Source organism: Prinia subflava, chromosome 10, assembly GCF_021018805.1.
Source record: "Prinia subflava isolate CZ2003 ecotype Zambia chromosome 10, Cam_Psub_1.2, whole genome shotgun sequence".
Taxonomy (NCBI): domain Eukaryota; kingdom Metazoa; phylum Chordata; class Aves; order Passeriformes; family Cisticolidae; genus Prinia; species Prinia subflava.
The window spans coordinates 1630644-1654718 of NC_086256.1; the positions used below are offsets into that span (position 1 = coordinate 1630644).

Consider the following 24075-nt stretch of genomic DNA (forward strand, 5'->3'; position numbering starts at 1 on the left):
CGGGCCACAGCAGGTGCGAGAGTGGCTCTGGGATTCGCTGGTAGGGCTGGTAGCCATGGGCTGGCAATTTTGCACTTTCCCTTGCCCCTTGCCCCCTTTTCTCTTGCCCCCTTTTCTCTTGCCCCCTTTTCTCTTGCCCCCTTTTCTCTTGCCCCCTTTTCTCTTGCCCCCTTTTCTCTTGCCCCCTTTTCTCTTGCCCCCTTTTCTCTTGCCCCCTTTTCTCTTGCCCCCTTTTCCCTTGCCCCCTTTTCCCTTGTCCCCTTTTCTCTTGTCCCCTTTTCTCTTGTCCCCTTTTCCCTTGCCCCCTTTTCCCTTGCCCCCTTTTCCCTTGCCCCCTTTTCCCTTGCCCCCTTTTCCCTTGCCCCCTTTTCTCTTGCCCCCTTTTCTCTTGCCCCCTTTCCCTTGCCCCCTTTTCCCTTGCCCCCTTTTCCCTCGCCCCCTTTTCCCTTGCCCTCTTTTTTTCCCTTGCCCTCTTTTTTTGCCTCCCTTTTTTTGCCTCCCTTTTTTTGCCTCCCTTTTTTTGCCTCCCTTTTTTTGCCTCCCTTTTTTTGCCTCCCTTTTTTTGCCTCCCTTTTTTTGCCTCCCTTTTCCCTCGCCCCCTTTTCCCTCGCCCCCTTTTCCCTCGCCCCCTTTTCCCTCGCCCCCTTTTCCCTCGCCCCCTTTCCTTGGGAGAGGGAGGCAGACCTGCAGCTGGGAAATCGCTGCTGCTTTGGGCTTCTGGAGAGCTGAAAGAAAATCATAACTGGACTGAAAAATGAACTGGCCATAAAGTTTTATGAAACTGCTCTTGGCCAAAGCAAGAAATGCTGCTACTGTCAGTTTTCATAATGCACACACAGTGCTGGGAATGCAGATGGATTCCTTGAAAGGTCAAAGTTCACGTTCCTCTCATAATTTTTGACTTTGAATTCTGAAATATAGAGTGTACATTCAAAATTGGACTTCTTCTCAGCTTTCCTGCATGGTATAAGACTCACAGGATGATGAATCTGGAGTTAAAGACCACCTGGAGTTACCAGGCAGCCACTGCCGAAATGGCACAAGCAAATGTTTTCTAAAAAGAGAGAAATGAGCGAATTGCAAATAAACACAAGATGATTCAGCCCTACCAGAACTGTATAGAAGAGTTTATTTGGATTGTTAACCTGGAAGAGGTGAGAGGCTCTCTAGGGCAGGAAGGTTGTTGGTGCCAGGCTGGAATTGCTGTTGGGGTGAGATCTGTGCCAGGTGTGAAGTGTGGCAGGGTCTGCAAAGGCAGCTTTGGGCAAACCCTCAGTGACAGGAGAACTGTGCAAGGTGCAGGACAAATGTTCAAATTCATAACCCAGCAGGACTCCCTAAGGAAAGGAAAACAAAGTCCCCCTGGTGATCACTGTACGCTGAAGCCACTCACGTGTGTCACCACCTTTGCACACTGTTGACACAATTCTCAGATGCAAACACGTGAATTTTGTACTCCTGTTTCGCCAGTTAGTTACAAACAGTGGGTGCTGTTTGTCCAAGAGATTGAATGAATGGTGGGTAAATATTTGGGTTGCTTGCCAGGGTGATGCTGGGCAGGAGACTCACCCCAGCAAACTCTGAATTGTAGCAGCTCCTCCAGAGCATCCAAACGAAAATTCATGGCTGAAAACCATTGGTGGAGCTTTGGGTGGCTGAAAAAGCCAAACCTGCAGTGATGTGTCTGGAGGCGCTGGGGTTGTTGGGGCGGTGCTGGAGGACAGGACTGGATTTACAGGTTCCTTCCTGCTGCTGGTGCAGAGCCTGCCGTGCTCAAACACAGAGTTCTGGTGTCTCAGGAGATAAAACTGATACCAGACAAACAGCAGGGTGTTCTCTGGCTGGGGCAGAACGCAGCTGTTAGATAAGACTGGAGCTCTGCTGGCAGTTCATATCCTGAAGGAGAATCCCCAGGAAATCCCTAGGAATCCCTAGGAAACCTCTGGAAAATCGTCCTTGGCGTGCCAGGGTTCTGCTTTTGGCCACCGAAGGGAGGCACAGGGATCCTGGGTTTGGCAGAGCTCAGGTTGTTTACGGAGACAGCTTTCTAAAGGTTTCACTGATTGATTGGCTTCTTCTGGTTCAAGTGTTCCCTGCCAGTTTCCTTGTGTTTGATTTTTGGGAAGAAAGGAGCCTTCAGCTGGGAGAAGTTAAACCAGTTAAGTGGTTTTTTTCCCAATCTTTGTTGCAGTTGGGATCAGAGAAGAATGATTTAGGGGGAGATCTGAACCACATCATTTCTGTGTCATCTTTCCAGGTGGTGTTTAGGGCTTAGCTCCTCTTTTTGAAGGTGGCAATGTAAGAATTCAGAGTGAATTCATTAAAGCCTGAAAATATGAAAGTAATTGCAAGCAAACCAAAAACATATCCTGGGGGAGAGTTCACTCGCCCAGATTTGAATCTGCAGTTTGAAGGGATGGGTTGAGATGCAGATGTGAGATCCCTTCTCAGTCAGAGGACTTGCAAAGCTCATTTTGCTTCAGACAAGTGCATTAACTGTCCCACCTCCTTCCTCTGCCTAAGGGGGATAAATGTCTTTACTGCCAGCCCTGAGTACAGCTGTTCTCTGGTGATTTTTCTACTAAAAAGAGATTGCTGGGTGTGTTTATCCCAACAGATGGACAAGAAATAACTTTATTTCCCATTTACGCCTCAGTGGCATTTGGTTCTTTCCTTGGGTTGTCCATTTTTTACGGAGTCCATTTTTTATGGAGTGCTTGAGCTGCTCACCCTGCACCCACTTTTCTAAACTGAAAACATTTTTTTCTCTGCACACCAAACCAGTGCAGCCCAACAACTCCACCTGGGAATTTTTTGGGTTGGAAAAGTCCATATTGTCCACTTTCCTCTGAGCCTGACAAGATCCTGTGCACCTTTGTGACTGAATACAGATGGGGGCTACCAGCATTTTAACTTAATAAAAGAGGAGCAGAGAGCACAGGGAGGGGTTTTGGAGATCAAATTTCTCTTGACATCAGTAGGAAATACCAAGTTTATTATGGAATTTCATGATTTTCAACTCCATTGAAAGTGGATGTGCTGGATGGTGCTGGACTAAAGGAGTTTTGTTCCTCTGTTCCAAAGGAATTTTGCTGCTGCAAACCCTCCCCTGATGCTTGTTCCTTCTCTGAGGCCAGGTGACCTCCGTGTGCGTGGTGGCAGGGAGGAGATGATCTTTAATGTCCCCTCCAACCCCAGCTCTGTGTTTTTGTGCTGGGGCTGTTGTGGCACTGAGGAGTTTTGCTCACGATGTGCAGTCGGTGCTGCCCAGGGAGGAAGGGCTGAGAGTCCCCGTGTGAGATGAAATGAAAAAGTTGAGGGGGAACATCTGGAGCTGCTGTGACCACGTGTGAGCCATGAGGCAGCAGGAGGGAGCCCTGCAGCAGCTCTGCTCCCCCAGCCCCGGCCCCTCTGCACTTTTTACAAAGCAAAGCCCGTGAGGAGCTCCCCTGTCGGGCCCGTGGGGTCTGCAGGAGCTGCTCCCAGCGCTCTGCAGGGCAGGCTGGGCATTGCCCGTGCTGGCACTGCTTCCCTGGGTGAGGCAGCAGCTCCTTTCATTCCTCCCTGGCACAGGGGACACATTGAGGATGTTTCTCAGCAGTCGTGGCTCTGCTAGACCTCGGCTGGTTGCTTGGTTTGGTTTGTTTCCTACTAAAGATCCAAGGCACTGTCAGAAATCCGGGTGCTCTTGTAGTAAATCCATGCTTTTTCCATAAAAACTGGGGGAATGTGGGATGCCCTTGCTGAGGAGCACCAGTGGGTCATGGAGGTGGTGGTTGGACTTGTTTAGCAGCAGTGGGGTACAAACAGCTCCTTTGGAATGATGTGAGGAATTATCCAGTGGATCAGTGCCAGGGTGGCACATCTGGGACCTGGGGCCATCCCTTCTCCACGTGCACAGCCTGTGGGGTAAATGGATTCTGTAAGATAAATAGGGCGAGGTGGGTGAATTCTGGCTTACAAAACTTGGCTTTTAGGAGAACTTGGAGCTCTGGCAGATATCTGTAGATGCATAAGGAGCCCCCAGAGGTTTCTTCACTCATCATTTCAGCGTGGTGGCATCTCTGAGATTTTAAAGCTCAGAGAACAGCGTGAAGTGACCTCTCTTGCTCCTGCCTGGGTAAGGAAGGGAGGAATTCTCCAGTTCCAGGTGTGAACCATGGAACTGCTTCACCTCCTTCCTGGTGGCTGTTCCTGCCTGGGGAAGCTGCTCCAGCGCTGCCCTGTGTCCATGCAGGGTCAGCTGTGTGGTGTTGGCCTGCTCTGCTCTCCCAGTCAGCAGAGGAAGGGCTGGTGTTGGGCTGGCTTTGCTTCCATTCCCTGTTCTTTTTCATTCCTCCCATTCCCACGGATCTGTACTGTGGCTGCAGCGCCTTCTCCTCCCTTGGAAAAGGCAGAGCATTCCCTGGATCGCGCTGTTCCCAAGCTCTGTGCTGTGTGAGCAGGGCTGCTGTGTGTGACCCCCCTGGCTCTCCGTGTCTCCTCCCCTCAATCCATTCCATGGAAATTGGAATTTGGGTCGGGAATGTGTCCGGAGCCCTGCTGCAGTGACCCGCTGGGGTCAGCGCCAGCAGCGCCGAGCTCTGCACAGCCCCGAGCACTTTCTCCTCCAAGAAACCCGAGATGTTTGCCAGGGTGACAGATTTCCCTGGAAGTTTCTGAGCACACCTCGGTGCTCCTCAGGAAGCCCCCGACATCAGCGGTGCCACCGGGAAGGGGCCGCGCTTCCTGCGGCTCTGCTGGGAAGGTGGCGTGGCTCTTCTGTGGCTCTTTTCCAGAGAATTCCCATCCCATCTTCCATCCCCGGTCAGGGATGAGAGAGGAGAGCATCGAGGAAGGAAAAGGATCATTAATGCCGTGCCCCAGGCAGGAATAAAAACAAATTGTCCCTGTAAATCACTTTAAAACTGGAATGCCCCACAAGCATCAGCCAGAGCAGTAATGCTGTTTTTAGGTAGTTGTGAGGAAAAACTAATTACACACAAATCAGGTTGTTGTTGGAAAGTTTCTGTGATGGCTTCTTGAAGCTTGAGACCTTTCCCTCTGAGAAAATTGATCCTGGTTTAGCAGAGAAGTGCTTGGGGTTGACTATACAGGGATATAATAATTGTAAACCCCAAGAATTTTATCATTTCCAGTTATTGCACCAGAAATGAGGGATGAAAGAGAATTTAGCACGCCTTTATAAGCTATAAAAACTAAGCTGAAGATTCCCCTGCTCATTGCAGAGGGGCTGTGACCTTTAAAAGTCACTTCCAACCCAAACCAGACGATGAGAAATTGGTCATTATAGCAGCCCAGGCTGCATGCAAAGGAAAATCAGGCTGGAAAGAGCAGATAATACAGAAAAAAAAGTGATTTTGTGTCTGTGTGCTCCTGCATCTGCCTCAGCCGTTACAGGCAGAGCAATAAAGGTGGCAAATTAACACCCAGCTCTCCGAGAGGGTGAGAAACTTCTTCCCACATTGGTGACACATCATGAAATTCAGAGAAGTGGCTGCAAGTGCCATGGAAAGGCAGAGGAAACAGCAGGGTCCTGCTCAGGGTGCAGCAGGGGATGGGCTGAGCTGGCACAGAGCTCTCACCAGGAGCTGCCCTCCTCTGCTTTTCAGAGCTGAGAGCTAAAAATGGAAATATTTGATAGCTGTGAATATTAGCATGTCACTAATGAAGCTGGCTGGTTTTCAGTTCTTGTGAACTTTGCTGCGCATCAGCCACTCTGGATGAAAATTCCCATTCTGTGCCTTGCTGGCCCTGTTTTAAAACACCATTTTACAGTGGAGCAGTCACACCACGGCCCGAATTCCACAGGAAAACCCAAGGGGGATTACTAATTCTGGGCTGGGGTAAACAGCGTGTGATGAGATCACTGTGGATAAAAGCATCAAATAAAAATAATGAACAAAACAAAGGAAACGGACACTTGGTGAGAGAATCCTGTGGAAAACAAATAGCCTGTGCTCACATATCCAAATTTTCATTGAGTCTTGAAGAGTTAGGAAACCTGAAACTAAATTGGCTGAGAGGGTAAAAAAGAGGAAGGACTTGCAAATGGTGCTTCAGAGTGAGTTTTGGACTGGTCAGATTTTATCTGGGATTTTCCTGTGTTCCTATTTTAGGGACTTTTGCCCCTGCAATGGCCCTTCCATGTTTGCATTTGGGTCCAGGATCCTGGGGAAGAGTGGTGTTGGTCCTTCTGGTTCAAGGAAGATTTGCACAGAGTTTCTAAAAGATTTAATTTCTACATCTGCCTTTTCTTAGTTTCTGAGGCATGCCCGAGTCTAAAGGGGTTGGTTAACAATACCATTGTACATTTGTTTTTTTCTTCAAAAATGTTGGAGTTGCTGGGCTTCAAATGTAGCAAATCATAGTCAGGAACTTGAGTTTTTACCAAATATTTTTCTCTCAAAGTATCCTAATAATTTAATAGCCAAACTGATTTTGAACAACCCACCTTTCGACTTCCCTGTTTCATAATTCTTTCTGATGCCAGGAGTTTTTGAGGGCTCTGTCTGTGTGTGAGGAAAAAAATACCTGACCTGGCTTCCCTGACCAGCCCTGGGCGTGTTCCTGGGTCTGGATTTTAAATAAGCAGGGAAAGCCTTTGCCTGGGGGAGTGGAATCTCGAGAGGAGCCATCCTGCATTCCCAAAAATGCTTTGGAGGATGCATCACAAAGAGCTGCTCCCACTGGAGAAACAGAAATGAAATTAAATAAAGCCTGAAAAAGGCAAATGCTGTCCTGTGCATCAGCACATCCCTGCCATCCTTGGAGCAGAGAAGAGAGCAGAAAATACACAAATAATAATTTGTGAGGCTCTGAGGCAGTGGCAAAGGATCAAAATGCCCTTCACCTTTCAGAGGTGAGGCGTTTGACCGTGTGGGTCTGGGGAGGGATGAACAGACAGAGCAGGAAATGTCTGGCTCAAAGGAGACTTTTTGGAAGATGAGGATGCATTTTTCAAAGGTGAATCCCTGACAGTGAGAACATCTGGAATTGTCTGGGAGAGCCATTAGGAAATCATAAATCAGAGAGTGGATGTTGGGTTGTTTGGTTCGTCCCCAGAAGGTTTTGTAAATGAAGCAGCACTTAAAGGTTTTTAGGGTTCTGGGAATTGCTGTGACTAAAGCCATGAGTAGGAGCTTTTAACCAAAGCAAAGCAGCTCTGTTGAAAAACAAGAAGTTTGATTTAGGAATCTGCAAAAGGCAGTGGTTTTATATTCCCCCTCACATTTTAAAACATCTGGACAATTTTTTTAACATTAGGCCCACACAGACATTAAAAAATATTGAGCTTCAGTTATGTGTAATTTTACAGGGGGTGGTTTTAATGGATTCAAGTTAATATATTTCAGTTTTATGGTGCTGTGCAGTAATAATTCCTGGCTTGTCTGCATTTCCCAAAAATCACACTCTCAATTACTTCTTCCCCATATCATTGCCAAAGGAACGTGTCTGGAAACTCAGATTTAGCATTCAAGTGGGAGAGATAGCAGGAAAATGCAGTTTAACTGGGAATGTGGGCCAGGCTCTTCAGTATCATTTTTTTTCTGGGATGGGATCACGTTTGCTGGGCTCTTCCCGAGCACCAGGGAAGTTGTGTGCCCGTGTCTGACTTTTCCCAGACCAAGCCTCAGGCTTTTAAAGCAATATTTGCTGCCTGCTGGGTCACTGGTGAAGCAAAAATAATCCCACACCTTTGGTTTAAACACGTTTTGGCAGAGAGGGGGGTGGAGGCTGGAAGTGGAGGAACCCTCCAGCCTCAGGTGAGTGATGGGTGAGGTTTCCCAAAGCAGCAGCACTGTCAGGTTGAGTTTAAAATGAAAATTTGGAGGGGGGGAAGGAACAGCAGAGAGCAGGGAAGGATTGGAATTAATACCTAATGAAAAATTGAGGAATGGAGGCACGGAGGAGGTGAAGCACAGAGGAAAATGGTCCTGAGGTGTCACAGCTTGTGGTGAGAACAATTCAAAACTGAAAACAGGGGAGGAATCCAGGGGTAACCAAGGCTTTCCTGGGTTTTTGGGAGTGTCCCCAAAGTGTCAGAGGGAGCAGTGGATGTGCCCAAACTCCTGGAACCGGCTTTGGCTGAGACCAGGTCCAGATCTCAGGGGTCCTGAGGGTTCCCTGGGGCTGCAGGTGGGATTTCATTTCATTCATTAAAAGAATGTTTCTTTCTGCCTTTTGTTTCAGTCAGAGTGAAGCTTCTCCTGGGGAGAGTGAGGACCCGTTTCAGCTGTGTAGAGCATCCCACAGGCACATAAATGCAGGTGTGTTGGCTTTGAGAATTCATTTTTTATTTAGTTTTTTTTTTTTGGTGGGAGGATTAATTTCATAAACTACAAAATTGGTGGTTTGGGCTTTTGTTGTTGATTGAGCTAAAGTTTAGAAAAACATGCAACAAAACCCCCAAATAACTCAAATAACTTTCTGCTCTTTCTATTTAAGCACTGGGTATAAAATGCAATTTTCTTCTGAGTCAGAGCTGCCTTGTTGTGCATCCTTGGCAATCTAAAAGCTCTTGCACTGAACCTACTCAGTGCTACCTTTTCCTCCCAGAGAGACAGAGAGGTAATAAAAAATAAATGCCAATAAATCTTATAAAATACATTGTGACTCGTAAAGCATCAGGAGTTTCAAACACAAAGGGTGAGAGGGGAGAAAACAATGAGGAGTATTTTGCTGTTAAGGGGCTGTAAAAATAGAAGTTGACTTTTTAAAAGAAAGGAAACATCAAATGAGCTGTTTAAATCACTCAGGCTCAAGTGTTGTTTTCCAGCCAGTGAGGTGCTGAAGGATGGGGAAGTCATTTCTGCCTTGCAGTGAGGAGAGAAACCTTTCAGAACCACCAGAAGAGAAGGGAACGATTTGGAGCAGAGTTCCCAGAACAGAATGATCACTGACATTTCTCCCCTTTTCACCTCCTTGGTTTTGAATAAATCCCCACCTGAGGGTTCTGAGGGTTCACTCCAGCAGCGATGGATTTGCATCCTGATAATTCCAACTCCCCCTTTGCTCTTTTCCCTCCTCTCCCAGTATCTCAACGTAAAAGAGGATTGCAAAGCCATGGCTTTCTGTGCAAAAATGAGGAGCACGAAGAAGAACGAGCTCAACCTGGAAACTCAGCACCAGGGGCTGGAGATCCTCTTCTACCTGCAGGACAAAGCCCCCATTTACTACTCCAGCGGCGAGTTCACCTCGGAGGAGCTGTGCATCGAGGCTGCCCAGAGGTGTTGTGAGTATTCGCCCTGGTTTCAGCTCTCAGGGGCTGGCAGCACCCAAAGGGAGGCACCCCCTGTGTGCCAGCCTCAGAGGAGCCACCCTGTCCCAGAAAATCCCAAAGGGAGGCATCCCCTGTGTGCCAGGCACAGAGGAGCCACCCTGTCCCAAATCCCCAAAATGAGGCACCCCCTGTGTGCCAGCCTCAGAGGAGCCACCCTGTCCCAGAAAATCCCAAAGGGAGGCATCCCCTGTGTGCCAGGCACAGAGGAGCCACCCTGTCCCAAAAAAATCCCAAAGTGAGGCACCCCCTGTGTGCCAGCCACAGAGGAGCCACCCTGTCCCAAAAAAATCCCAAAGTGAGGCACCCCCTGTGTGCCAGCCACAGAGGAGCCACCCTGTCCCCAAAAATCCCCAAATTGAGGCACCCCCTGTGTGCCAGCCACAGAGGAGCCACCCTGGCCCAAAAAAATCCCAAAGTGAGGCACCCCCTGTGTGCCAGGCACAGAGGAGCCACCCTGTCCCCATAAATCCCAAAATGAGGCACCCCCTGTGTGCCAGCCACAGAGGAGCCACCCTGTCCCAAAAATCCCCAAAGGGAGGCACCCCCTGTGTGCCAGCCACAGAGGAGCCACCCTGTCCCAAAAATCCCCAAAGGGAGGCACCCCCTGTGTGCCAGCCACAGGAAAAGCCACCCTGTCCCAAAAATCCCCAAAGTGAGGCACCCCCTGTGTGCCAGGCACAGGAAAAGCCACCCTGTCCCCATAAATCCCAAAATGAGGCACCCCCTGTGTGCCAGCCACAGAGGAGCCACCCTGTCCCAAAAATCCCCAAAGGGAGGCACCCCCTGTGTGCCAGCCACAGAGGAGCCACCCTGTCCCAAAAATCCCCAAAGTGAGGCACCCCCTGTGTGCCAGCCACAGAGGAGCCACCCTGTCCCCATAAATCCCAAAGTGAGGCACCCCCTGTGTGCCAGCCTCAGAGGAGCCACCCTGGCCCAGAAAATCCCCACAAAGCTGCTTTGCCCTCGTGGGCATCGCTCACGTGTCAGGGGCTGGGCTGTGCTGCTCCTTCTGGGCTGGGGCTCAGCACAATCCCTGTAATTCCACAGGAAAAAGTGGATTTACAGTTTGATACTTACACTTCTGAGGTTCTTGCCCCGTGGAACACCAAAGGTTTTGCAGCTGCTGTGGGGTGTGAACAGGGGGACTGGGCAGGGATTCTCCTGCAGCTCTGCAGTGTTTTCTCTGCCCACATCACCTGGATTCTTGGAATCCCTTTCAGCTCATCCACTGATTGCTCCTGTTCCATGGGAGTGGGTGAAATGATGTGAACCTGCAGGGCAAACCTCCTCAGATGAGTGCTGATGATGTTTTTTAAGAGATTTGAGCAAAGTGAGGGTGTTTAACACCCCCTGTCTCTGCTGGCGTGCAGGAGCTGCTCCCAAAACTGGAACAAGGAATTCAAACAGGTCTGGGATGGAGTAAATGCAGAGTTAAAGCAGATCAGCCCATTGTTATCAAAGCCTGTCCTTAGCTGGAATCCCCTCTGTGGAGTGACCAAAGCTTCCTGCTGGTTTGCTGAAGCCTCATTTCACCTCTGGAGGTTGAATTTAGTAATAAAATAAAGCTGAGAACAAAGCTGTGGGATTGGTAAAACTCCTGTTTGTATGATCTGGACAAAATGAAGGTTTTAAGTAATTTCCTTGAAGCTCAGACCTTGGCAAACTCAGGATTTGAGAATGACTCTAACACCAGAAATCTCCCTTTAATCCACCCCAAAGCCCGCGGGTTGAACCGAGGTGACAGCTCCACCTCACCCTTTCCCCCCTAACGCTGGTTTCAAGCTAATCCCGGTATCAGTTTCTTTTCCTGATCCAATATTTGCTCTGTGCATTTGTGTTCTGGGGTGTGGCTGTGCACTGGAGCCTCTGATTCACCCTTTTTGTGTGTTTTTGTGCCAGCTGTGTCCCCTCTGTGCCACAACCTCTTTGCCCTGTATGACGAGAACAAGAAGCTCTGGTATGCACCAAACCAGGTGTTCAAGGTGGAGGAGAAATCTTCCTTCAGGCTCCACTATCGCATGAGGTAAGAGAAAACCCTGGAAAATGAGATTTCTTCACTCCTGAGCTCCCTGCAGAAGCAGGGAAGCAAAACCAAAAGCAGCAGCTTGGTTTGCACAGCTTGGAGGGGAGATGAGCAGCAGGAGCTGCAAATATCTCCTGATTCCTTTGCATCTTTGGGATTTAACCTTGAAATAAAAAAAGGTGGAAAACCAGGAGAAGTTGTTTTCACAAAGCTGGGAGTGAACAAGGCCAAAGTGAATTGGAATATTGCCTCCAAACCACAGCTTTTTTATGGATGAGTTTCCTTTTGAAGTGTTCCACTTCCCACTGACATCAGTGGGAATTTTACTCTTAAAAGGAAAAGGCAGCAAGCTCTTGCTTTTGGAATTCTCCAGGACTGCAAGGGATCTGTGGGAAAACCTGGAAAAAATCAAACCAGGAGCCAGGATATTCCCAGGATCTTTGAACAGGGAATTCCAGGTGGCATCCTGGAAATCCAGCCCATGGATTTGGGGCTGCAGCCTCATCCAGGGGAATGAGGGCAGGAATTCTGGCAGCTGCTGAGCCAGGAAAGTTTTCATCCTTATAGGGTTTGCTAGAAAGCTAATTCTGCACATTACTATTATTAATATTAATGTTATTATTGCTATTGTTATTGCTGTTATTGTTATCATCATAATCCTCATCACAATAACAATGTTGTTATTATTAATAATAATAATATTGTTGTTATTATTATTATTGTTATTATTATTATTATTTCTGGCTGTTCATAACCCAGAAAGGTGATTTAAGATAATTAATAATTCTTTTGTTATTTCCTGCAAATAATTAGGAACAAAATTAATTTCTGCTGAGCTTTATTTTCTATATTTTTCTGTTGTTCTGTTTCATAGAATGAAGCTGTGGAAAAGCCCCTGCTTTCCATAATGAAAAGTTCTGATTGTTTATTATTTGTTTAAATTTTTTTCTTTTTTTTTTAGCTTTGGGGTTGGCAGGGAAATCTCTTTTGTCCCTTGTAGTCCACCAATGAAAACTGACAAACTTTGGGCCAAAAATATGGATTTTAAATCATTTCAGATGCATTTCAGACAGAGCTAAGCACTAAAATCCAAATGTTCGCATTTTCCCAGGAATGCATTCACATCCTGGTAGTGTTTTGCTTTTTAATTTCATTTATTTCTGTTGTGGGTTTTGGGTTGTGAAGCCGATCCCTAAATGAATTTGGTTTGTTCTGGTCTCTGCCAGAGGCAGAATTGCCCTGGAAAAAGAGAAATGCTCTGGGCTTTTCTAATAGAGCAGTGGGTGAACTGTTCATGGTCACTCAGAAATGAAATAATTTGCATTTTTGATTACATTGACAGGTTTTAGGCTGTATCCTTTTCCATAGTATTGAAATGTTTTTAGGGCTTTGACTTTTCTCCCACTGCTGAGAGCTTTTTGTTCTCTCTGTGAACTTTTCCTCCTCCTCCTCCTCTCCCCCAAATCAGTGCCAGATGCTGCTGCACTTCTGGGGATGTTTTCAAAGGGCTTTTCACAGAAACTCTGTGACTACCCCGTGGTACTCACACTTTTCACACTTGCCTCAAGTTCTTTCTTTTTTTTATAATGAAAATAGGCTCCAGTGTGAGAAACCCCAGGATTTTGTAACATCCTGGAGTCACTGGCTCACAGGGGAGGAGGATTTAACTCCTCCCTAGCTGGGTTTGATTGTTGGTGTGGGTTTGGGAGGGGTTTGGGAAGCTCCAGATCCCTTCCAGCCCGTTCTGGGATCATTTCCTGGGAGCTCTGGGAGCTGCTGGAGAGGAGGGAGAGCAGCAGGGCCCCTCCAGCATTTCCAGCACTCCCTGGCCAGGCTGAAATCCAAATCCTCCTTCCCAAGGGAGTCCCAAATTCCCCTTCCCATGGGAAATTTGTGCCCCTGTTGCTGTCGTGGAAGTGAAATTCCAAAAATCCCTCCCACAAATCCATGGAGCTTCCCAAGGAAAAGTTTCTCCTTTATTTACTCCTCCCTCAACCAATGGGGCTCCAGTTGTTTTTTAACTCCTCAGTGTTGTCTTAATCAGAGCAGTTAATTAGGAAAAGGAGCAATTTTTCCTCTCAATCACAAACAATACACAATACCGTGCCCATAATTATTTCCAGGAAATAACAAAAGAATTGGAGTTATTAATTCTGACTCCTCTTCTGCAGAAGAGGGAAGCAAAGTCATTTCCTTTGGATTTCAAAGGATTTGCTTTGCTCTGCACTTCAGGCTTCAGCCCAAGGAGTTCTTGAGGATCTTCTGGTTCTTGTCAGGAGCTTTTGGCAGTTTTGGGTTGGAGTTTCTGCCTGAGAAGAGCTGAACTAAAGATATTAATTTTATTTTGCTGAAGATCCTGACTCTGCACTGAGGCTGAGCCACTCCAGCCTTGACCACTGCAGATTTGGGGCTTTAAAAATGTCAATCCCAGACTGGCTTGGACTGGGAGGGACCTTAAATCCCATCCCACCCCTGGGACACTTCCACCACCCCAGGCTGCTCCAAGCCCCGTCCAGCCTGGCCTTGGGCACTGCCAGGGATCCAGGGGCAGCCACAGCCAGGAATTCCCAATTCCCAATCTCCCACCCATCCCTGCCCTCTGGCAGTGGGAGCCATTCCCTGTGTCCTGTCCCTCTGTCCCTTGTCCCCAGCCCCTCTCCAGCTCTCCTGGAGCCCCTTCAGGCCCTGCCAGGGACTCTGAGCTCTCCCTGGAGCCTTCTCCTCTCCAGGTGAACAATCCCAATTCTCTCAGTCTTTCCTCACAGGTGAGGTGCTCCATCTCTCTATCAAAAAAAAAGGAAAAAAATCTAATAAAACGTCATAATTTTATCATTTCCCCCCAGTTCCTCAGGCCAGGAATGTTGAACCACTTAAGGCAGAAGTTTGACCGATTTTTCTTTGAACTGCTTTGCTTTTCAAAGCCCAAATTATCTTGTGGAAATGGAGGCTTTTCCCAAAAAGTTTCTGAAGTTTCTGACTCTTTTTGGTTTTTTTGCAGGTACTATTTCACCAACTGGCACGGGACGAGCGAGAGCGAGCCCTCGGTGTGGAGGCACTCCCCGAGGAAGGCCAAGGCCTATGACAAGAAGCTGGCCCCCGAGGGGACCCCCATCCTCGATGCCTTCTCCCTGGAATACATCTTTGCACAGGTTGGGACTGTCTCTGACGCTGTATTCCTATAAAAACTGTGGGGTTCTAGGGGTTTGTTATCTTCTTTTCTTCTGTTACAGCTGGGATTGATGCTCAAGAAATGATTTTTTGTGTTTGGGCTCAGATGTTTGTTAATTCTTATCTGTGTTACAGTGTTACAAGCTGTGAGCTCTGGCTAACAAAGTGAAAAGTGGCTCTGTCTCTGTCTCTACAAGGCCTGTTAAAGCTGAATTGTCCAATTAAGAGATGACACCTAAATTATTTTTACTTTTAACCCAATATCCAACCACCTCTGGCCCACAGTGTGGATTTTTCTACCCAATTACACAACACCACCCAGACCCGTGAAGGAGAAGGTGAAAAAGGACTCAGCCTCTGCCCTAAAACCTCCATTTTACTTTTTATATATAACTATATTCTAAACCTTTAAACTCTGAGTTTTGCACCCTGTGCTATCACACACTGCTACCCAAACTCCACCCCCACAATCCCAGTTCAATTTTGGGAGCCTGTTCCAAGCCCTCAGGTCAAATGCAGTTTTTTCTTTGGGGTTAGTGCCTGTGAGCACAGAAAGTCTGGAATTCTCCGTGCCCAGGGTTCCAGCAGGATTCTGCTTGCAAATCCTCTTTTTAAGCTCCTGAAATGCACATTATGTGTGCTGTTAGTCCTGGAAAGGGTTTTTGTTTTGCTGCTGCCTGGTGGAGATGAGAGGATTTGCTACGTGAAGGAGGTGTAAAGAAACTCTCCCAGTCCAAAAAGGGTTTTATTTTTATAGATATTTTATTCTGAAGTGAATTACTTGTCTTTATAAAGGCTGTCAGGCACCTTTTGTGGGACATTTCCACAGGGCTGGGACATTCTGGGGCTGGAGAGGAGCAGCAGCAGAGGGAAATCTGGCAGGGCTGGGTCCTTTGAATGAGGTTTTTTATTGGGTGGTGTGAAAGGATTGATAAACATTTACTGATAACCCGGGGTGATAAAGATTGATAACCTCACTGCAGTTTATTCTCCTCTTGGGCCTTCCAGAGGATTTTTAAACCAGAAGGCGTCAGGTTTCACAAAAAAAAAAGGAAAATTCAGGTTGATGAAAGAGCAAATTGCATGCACTGAGGAAATCTCGTTTACTGTTCATTCTGAGTAGAATTCCTGCAGGATTTTCACTGCAGGAGTTCTACTCAGAATTCACAGTGAATTCACTGCAGGAATTCACTCAGGAATTCTGTTGTTTTGGAAACAGGAGTTTGCCCTTCAGAAAAAGACACAACATGGAGCTGCTCCAGCAAATCCTTGTTTAGTTGGGAAACCACAAAGAAAGAGGATTCCAGGGAAACCTTAAAGCAGCAAAGCACAGAAATGTCTTTGCTCTTTGCTAACCAAACACTTTCCAGGCTGTCCCAGAGCCAGACTTGGCTTAGATGAATCCATGAGATTCATGGAGACTTTGGATGGGGAGGGCAGACATAAGGCAGAGACACAAAATTGGTTTTGTGGACTAGAAAATAAACATTGAAGGTACTAAAAGAGGCCAGGAGTGGTGATTTCTGTAGTTAATTTTTTTAAAAAGTGAAGTTTTAGTGGGCTGCTGTATAAAACAATGGGAGGAGGTTCCAGCTTCTCCTTGCCCAAAGATCCTGGGATGAATTCCTGGCTCAGGGACAAACTCTGGGAAAGACCAAAGGGCTAATTTGGTTTTTTTTGTCCTGTTAAGGGCCAGTATGACCTGGTGAAGGGCCTGGCCCCCATCCGTGACCCCAAGAACGAGCAGGAGGTGCACGAGATCGAGAACGAGTGCCTGGGCATGGCTGTCCTGGCCATCTCCCACGATGCCATCAAGAGGAACGTGAAGCTGCCCGAGCTGCCCAAGGACATCAGGTGAGCTGGGCCCTGATAGTGTAATTAAAATATAATTATATTCTCTGCTGCCCCTGCTGCTCCCCCAGCAGGAGCTGAATCCCAGTTTTCCCTCTGTCTTGGTTTGACAGACAGGTATCTGCTAGGAAGGGGGCAGGACCTCCCTAGAGATGGAGAATTCAAATCCTCTCCCTCCAAATTGTTCTAATTTAGAAAATTAAAGGGGCTTTCAGGCAGAGGTATGGGTATAGGAATAGCAGTTCTTTACTAGTATATATGACAAAACAACAAACAAACAACAACTACAGCATTAATAATAAACAGAACCAAGAACCTTGAGGGCTTTCTTTCACAGAAAGAGAAAGGGGAAGGCAGTTTGATCTGGGTGCCCCTGCAGGACTCTGAGAGGCCGAGCTGGAAGGGAGGAAAGTCCTGGGCTGGTGGAAGAGATGAGGAGCTCCTGGAGCAGCAGGGGTGTCCCAGCAGGGCTGGGCAGGGCAGGGCTACAGAGCAGCAGGGGAACCTCAAAGCTCCCAAGAAGCAGCAGTGGGGAGAGGCTGGAGAAAGCGAGCTCAGGATTCCCGGGTACAGGAACAGATTTCCCAGGATGAGACAGAGGCAGAGTGATGGCCGTGAACTCTTCCTGCAGCGAGGGGCAGCTTGAGTGTCCTCCTCGATGCTGAGAGCAAGAGAGAGCCCCTGCTTCCCCCCAGCTCTGTCTTTTTACCTTTCCCAAAGCCTGTGTTATCTCTCCCCTCTGAGGGACACTCAAAAACAATCGGTGTAGCCTTGTGCTGCCATGTCCTTCAGCTACTCCCTTTGCTCTGGCTAAGCACTGTCATTAGGGTTTCTTAGAAACTCATGGGAAAAAATTCTATAAGTGAAAAAAAAGAGTCAAATCTAACCCCCAACACCCTCCCAGTTACAAGCATTACATCCCCGAGACCCTCAACAAGACCATCCGGCAGAGGAACTTCCTGACCAGGATTCGGATCAACAACGTCTTCAAGCACTTCCTGAAGGAGTTCAACAACAAAACCATCTGCAACAACAGCGTCTCCCCGCGGGACCTGAAGGTGAAATATTTATCCACCATGGAGGTCCTCACCAAACACTACGGGGCTGAGATCTTCGAGACCTCGTTCCTGCTGATCTCTGCCGAGAACGAGATGGGGAAATTTAACTGTGGAGACAACGAGAGGTACGAGGTGATGGTGACAGGGAACAACGGCATCCAGTGGAGGCTCAAGCCAAGTGTGAGTAGCCCCGGATAAATGGGAATTAAAGGAGTTTTTGAGGATAGAACAGCTGGTAAAAGGTGGTTGTGGGCTTCAGACACTGCAGAGCAGCTTTTATAGGATTGCAGGATTATCCAGGTTGGAAGGGGCTCAGGAAGGTCCAGCCCAGTCCCTGTTCAGGCTTTGTTTTGAAACCAGACCAAGCTCAGGATTTTTGTCTGGAAAAATTCCAAGATTGGACACAGAACCACCTCTGTGGGCAGCCCTGTTACAGGAGAATGAAAGGCTCTGGGAAAAAAATTCCAGAATTAAATAGGTTTATTCTAGATACTACAATACATTATAGTCTGTATTTTATATTCTTATTCCATAATTTATATTCATTTTATAATGTATTTTAATATATATAGTATATATATTATATAGTATATATTATATATAGTATACATATATATATACTATATATATTAAAGTATTATAATTCTGTTCTGTAATTCTAACAAATAATTTATATCATTATTCTAGAATTAATTTTTGGTTTAGAGTAAAGGTATTACAATACATTATTTTCTTTATTTTATATTATTTGCCTATAATTTATATTAATTTTATAATTTGTATTATAATTCTATAATTCTAACAAATAATTAATTTATATTACTGTTCTAGAATGAAATGTTGGTATGCAGTAAATGTATTACATTATAGTCCATATTTTATATTATTATTCTATAATTTATACTAATTTTATGATTAATATTATAATTATATTTGACAATTCTAACTAATAAGTTATTAATTTATATTACTGTTCTAGAATGAATTTTGGTATAGAGTAAATGTATTACAATACATGATATTATATATTTTATATTATTATTCTATAATTTATATTAATTTTATAATTAGTATTATAATTACATTCTATCATTCTAACTAATAAATAATTAATTTATATTACTGTTCTAGAATGAATTTTGGTATAGAGTAAATGCATTACAATACATTATATTCTATATATTATTTTTCTATAATTTATATTAATTTTATAATTATATTATAATTATTTTCTATAATTCTAATTAGTAATTAATTAATTTATATTACTGTTCTAGAATGAGCTTTGGTATAGAGTAAATGTATTATAATACATTATATTCTATATATTATATTATTATTCTATAATTTTTATTATTATATAATTATAATTATTTTCTATAATTCTAATTAGTAATTATTAATTTATATTGCTGTTCTAGAATGAATTTTGGTATAGAGTAAATGTATTACAATGCTATATTCTATATTTATATAGAATATAAAATTTATAGAATATTTATATAGAATATAGAATATATGCTATATTCTACTATATTCTGTATTTTATGCTATTATTCTATAAGATATATTAATTTTATAATTGCTATTATAATTATATTCTATAATTAATAATTAATGAATTAATATGACTGTTGTAGAATGCATTTTGATATAGAGCAAATGCATTCTAATACATTATATTATATATTTCATATTCTGTAATCTATATTAATGCTATATTTTATATCATAACTCTAGTATATCATTCTAATTAACAATTAATTGATTAATATGACTGTTCTAGAATGAATTTTTGGTTCAGAGCAGAATCCCTGTGCTGAACTCTTTTCACCCAAGCTTTCCCCCCCGTTTCAGCCCGTGCAGGCGGAGAAGGAGAAGAAGAAGAAGAGCGAGGGCAAGGCCAGGAGGGAGGAGGAGAAGCACAACCTGCGGGAGCTGTGGAACAGCTTCTCCTACTTCCCCGAGATCACCCACGTGCTCATCAGGGACTGCACGGTCACCGTCAACCGCCAGGACAACAAGAGGATGGTGAGGGCTGGGCACGGGGCTGGGCACTGAACGGGCACTGAACGGGCACTGAACGGGCACTGAACGGGCACTGAGCTGGCACTGAACGGGCACTGAACGGGCACTGAACGGGCACTGAACGGGCACTGAGCTGGCACTGAGCTGGGCACTGAGCTGGGCACTGAGCTGGGCACTGAGCTGGGCACTGAACGGGCACTGAACGGGCACTGAGCTGGGCACTGAATGGGCACTGAGCTGGGCACTGAGCTGGGCACTGAACGGGCACTGAACGGGCACTGAGCTGGGCACTGAGCTGGGCACTGAGCTGGGCACTGAGCTGGGCACTGAACGGGCACTGAGCTGGCACTGAGCTGGGCACTGAACGGGCACTGAGCTGGGCACTGAACGGGCACTGAACGGGCACTGAACGGGCACTGAGCTGGCACTGAACGGGCACTGAACGGGCACTGAGCTGGGCACTGAATGGGCACTGAACGGGCACTGAGCTGGGCACTGAGCACGGCACTGAGCTGGCACTGAACGGGCACTGAGCTGGCACTGAGCTGGCACTGAACGGGCACTGAACGGGCACTGAACGGGCACTGAGCTGGGCACTGAACGGGCACTGAACGGGCACTGAGCTGGCACTGAGCTGGCACTGAACGGGCACTGAACGGGCACTGAACGGGCACTGAGCTGGGCACTGAGCTGGCACTGAACGGGCACTGAACGGGCACTGAGCTGGGCACTGAGCTGGCACTGAACGGGCACTGAGCTGGCACTGAACGGGCACTGAACGGGCACTGAGCTGGCACTGAGCTGGCACTGAACGGGCACTGAACGGGCACTGAACGGGCACTGAGCTGGGCACTGAGCTGGCACTGAACGGGCACTGAACGGGCACTGAACGGGCACTGAGCTGGGCACTGAGCTGGCACTGAACGGGCACTGAACGGGCACTGAGCTGGGCACTGAGCTGGCACTGAACGGGCACTGAACGGGCACTGAGCTGGCACTGAACGGGCACTGAACGGGCACTGAGCTGGCACTGAACGGGCACTGAGCTGGCACTGAACGGGCACTGAACGGGCACTGAGCTGGCACTGAGCTGGCACTGAACGGGCACTGAGCTGGCACTGAGCTGGCACTGAACGGGCACTGAGCTGGCACTGAACGGGCACTGAGCTGGGCACTGAACGGGCACTGAGCTGGCACTGAACGGGCACTGAGCTGGCACTGAACGGGCACTGAGCTGGCACTGAGCTGGGCACTGAGCTGGGCACTGAACGGGCACTGAGCTGGCACTGAGCTGGCACTGAACGGGCACTGAGCTGGCACTGAACTTGCACTGAACTGGCACTGAACGGGCACTGAGCTGGCACTGAGCTGGCACTGAACGGGTACTGAGCTGGGCACTGAACGGGCACTGAGCTGGCACTGAGCTGGCACTGAACGGGCACTGAGCTGGCACTGAACTGGCACTGAACGGGCACTGAACGGGCACTGAACGGGCACTGAGCTGGCACTGAGCTGGGCACTGAACGGGCACTGAGCTGGCACTGAACGGGCACTGAGCTGGGCACTGAATGGGCACTGAACGGGCACTGAGCTGGGCACTGAACGGGCACTGAGCTGGGCACTGAATGGGCACTGAACGGGCACTGAGCTGGCACTGAACGGGCACTGAGCTGGCACTGAACGGGCACTGAGCTGGCACTGAACTGGCACTGAACGGGCACTGAACGGGTACTGAGCTGGCACTGAGCTGGCACTGAGCTGGCACCGAACGGGCACTGAACGGGCACTGAGCTGGCACTGAGCTGGCACTGAACGGGCACTGAACGGGCACTGAACGGGCACTGAGCTGGCACTGAACGGGTACTGAGCTGGGCACTGAGCTGGGCACTGAGCTGGCACTGAACGGGCACTGAGCTGGCACTGAACGGGTACTGAGCTGGGCACTGAGCTGGGCACTGAGCTGGGCACTGAGCTGGCACTGAGCTGGGCACTGAGCTGGCACTGAGCTGGGCACTGCAGCTCCCTCAGCACGGGCGCAGTTCCCTGGGCTCATTCCGGGGTTTGATCTGCTTTTCCTGTGGTACAGCCGGGATTGAGGCTCAGGAGATGGAGTTCGTGTGGGGGCTCAGGTGTTTGTTCATTCTTATCTGTGCTACAGCCTCACAGGCTGTGAGCTCTGGCTAACAAAGTGGAAAATGGCTCTGTCTCTAACTCTGTACAAGGTCTTTTAAGGATAAACTGTCCAATTATGAAGTGACACCTAAATTATTTTTACTTTTAACCCAATATCCAAACACCCGTGGCCTGCAATGTGGATTTTTCTACCCAATTCCAAAACACCACCCAGACCCATGGAGAAGAAGGTGAAAAAGAAGGACTCAGCCTCTGCCCTAAATCCTCCATCTTGCTTTATATCTATTACTGAATTCTAAACCCTTAAACTCTGAGTTTTGCACCCTGTGCTATCACACACTGCTACCCAAACTCCACACCCACAGTCCCAGTGCTGTCACTCAATTTTGGAGAGACTTCTCCACGCCCTCAGGCCAAATGCTGAGTTTTCTTCAGGGTCAGTGCCTGTGAGCACAGAAAGTCTGAAACTCTCCGTGCCCAGGGTTCTTTCCCTTCCATGGGGAGCCAGGGTGGGGTTGGGCAGAAGGGGACAGTGTCCTTTGAGGAGTTTCTGTGTGGAGCCAGAGAGTTTTTAGCCCCACCAAGGTTTATCACACTCTGAGGGATGCCAGCAGCCTCTCAGAAATGGCTTATGAAAAATTAGTGAGATGGCTGATCAGAGGGGTTTGGAAAGAGCAAAAAGGTTTTAATTAAAGAGAAAACAACAAATTACTCAGAATAAAAGAATAAAAGCCATGCACGGTGCAGGGAGGGCCCTTGCACCTGCTGAGAAAATGCCCTGAGAATCTCTGGGCTCTCTCTGAAGTGTTCAGTGATCCTGGAGGGGTTTTTGGCACTGCCCAACAGAGAAACAGCCACATTCCCTGAGGAACAGGTCAGGGGTCCAGGAGTGCCTCTGTCCTGGCACTGGGACAGTCATGGGGAGGAGAGCATGGGAGTGTCTGGTTCTTCTTCCTTTAAAGTTCAGGGATAAAGCTTAAACTCTTTCCTAATGTGGGAACACCTGTTCAAGTGTGGGGCTGCACTGCAGCACTCCCTGAGGGACATTTTGAGTGTAAACAACACAAAACCTGCTGCCCTTGACACAGGGCAGAGCAAAAGTGGTGTTAAAAGGGGGTGAGTGCAGTTGTGCCCACACTGGCACCAGATTTCCCTTCACAAATCCCAGGAGGAATTACAGAATTTGTGAGAGCAGAGAATTGAGTGTCCAACCAGGGAAGGGCAGGGAGTGGCCACTAAATCCCAACATCCTGTAGCCACAAGTGGCTGGATATTCCTGCCTCATTCACACCAACGTTCCAGGGATATTCTGATGCCTTGGGAAGGCTGGCCTGGAACAGAGACTGGACAGAGCCAGAGAATAAAGTGGAGATTTATTAAAAGGCCTTAAAGATTCACCTTGGGCAGGACAAGAGCCTGGCCAGGGCTACACCCAAGGTGGGCACAAAATGGACCCAAAATGGTCACAAAATGGGTGACCCGTCACGAGGTCTCACACTTTGATAAGTTTTGGTCCATTTGCATATTGGGGTTTAATTGTCCAATTCCAGCTGCAGGCTGGGAGGTCCCATCCTTCTCATTCCTCCCTCCAGCCCCCCTTGTTTGTGCTTTTGGGCTGAAAGTTGTCCTTGGAGTGCAGCAGGAGAAGGATTTGTTTTGTGTCCCTGCTGTGTGCAGTGACCCTGAGTGTGAGCTCAGAGCTGCACCCTGGGCAGCAGAAAGTCTGAAATACAGGAAAGATCAAACTGAAGGCCTCAGTTCCATCCTGGTGCTGTCCTGCCCAGCTGATCCTTTCCTTTTTTTGCCAGGAGCTGAGGCTGGGCTCGCATGCCGAGGCTCTGTCCTTCACCTCGCTGGTCGATGGCTACTTCAGGCTCACGGCAGATGCCCACCACTACCTGTGCACGGACGTGGCCCCTCCCCTCATCCAGCACAACATCAAGAACGGCTGCCACGGGCCCATCTGGTCAGTCACTTCTGCTTTTTGAGGGGGTTTTTTGACAGTTCCTCTTGTTTTGATAATTCCTGCTGAGGAAACGCGGGGTTTGGATGGGCGGTGGTTACCAGAGGGTTGGAGAAAAGTTTTGTTAAAGGGAAAAAAATCAGTGTTTGTCTCCTTACTCATGTATAAACCCAGTGTTCTGCACTGAAGGAGTGTTCCAAGAGTTTCCTCTGTGGACAGAAGGGAATATTTTAGGGAGAGAGTGGAAGTGTCTCTACACTCACCCCAGGATGGATGGACAGAGCCTTGGGTTTTTAAACACCTGAAGGAATTCTCTACCCTCCACCCACCTCTGTGGCTTTTCCCTTGATGTTTAAGCTGCAAACTGTAGAAATCCAGGAGTTCACCTGCACAGTGCTGGATGCAGAATTCCCTTTAATAAATCCTTCCTCCCTTGCTCTGTGCAACGCACCCTTAAATCCAATTTTAACAATAACATAAATACCTCTAAGTTGCTGTTACACCCCAAATAGAGCTTTGCTCATGTGTCCCATCCCAAAAATCAACCTTTGGACGCTCCCTTGCTGCT

The 24075-nt window shown here is 47.5% G+C and overlaps 1 protein-coding gene across 2 annotated transcripts in view; it reads left to right on the plus strand.

The window, feature by feature from the left end:
• Positions 1 to 24075, plus strand: part of JAK1 (Janus kinase 1) — a 51050-nt gene that overhangs the window by 15199 nt on the left and 11776 nt on the right. The window contains exons 2-9 of one of the 2 annotated variants that reach the window (XM_063406900.1): positions 8194 to 8270; positions 9037 to 9235; positions 11183 to 11306; positions 14305 to 14455; positions 16165 to 16328; positions 17230 to 17563; positions 19241 to 19414; positions 23353 to 23510. In XM_063406900.1, the coding sequence (XP_063262970.1) occupies positions 8265 to 8270; positions 9037 to 9235; positions 11183 to 11306; positions 14305 to 14455; positions 16165 to 16328; positions 17230 to 17563; positions 19241 to 19414; positions 23353 to 23510 (1310 nt within the window). In that variant the 5' untranslated portion in view covers positions 8194 to 8264. The remainder of the gene's footprint in view (positions 1 to 8193; positions 8271 to 9036; positions 9236 to 11182; positions 11307 to 14304; positions 14456 to 16164; positions 16329 to 17229; positions 17564 to 19240; positions 19415 to 23352; positions 23511 to 24075) is intronic. The other variant, XM_063406901.1, reaches the window with a different exon arrangement.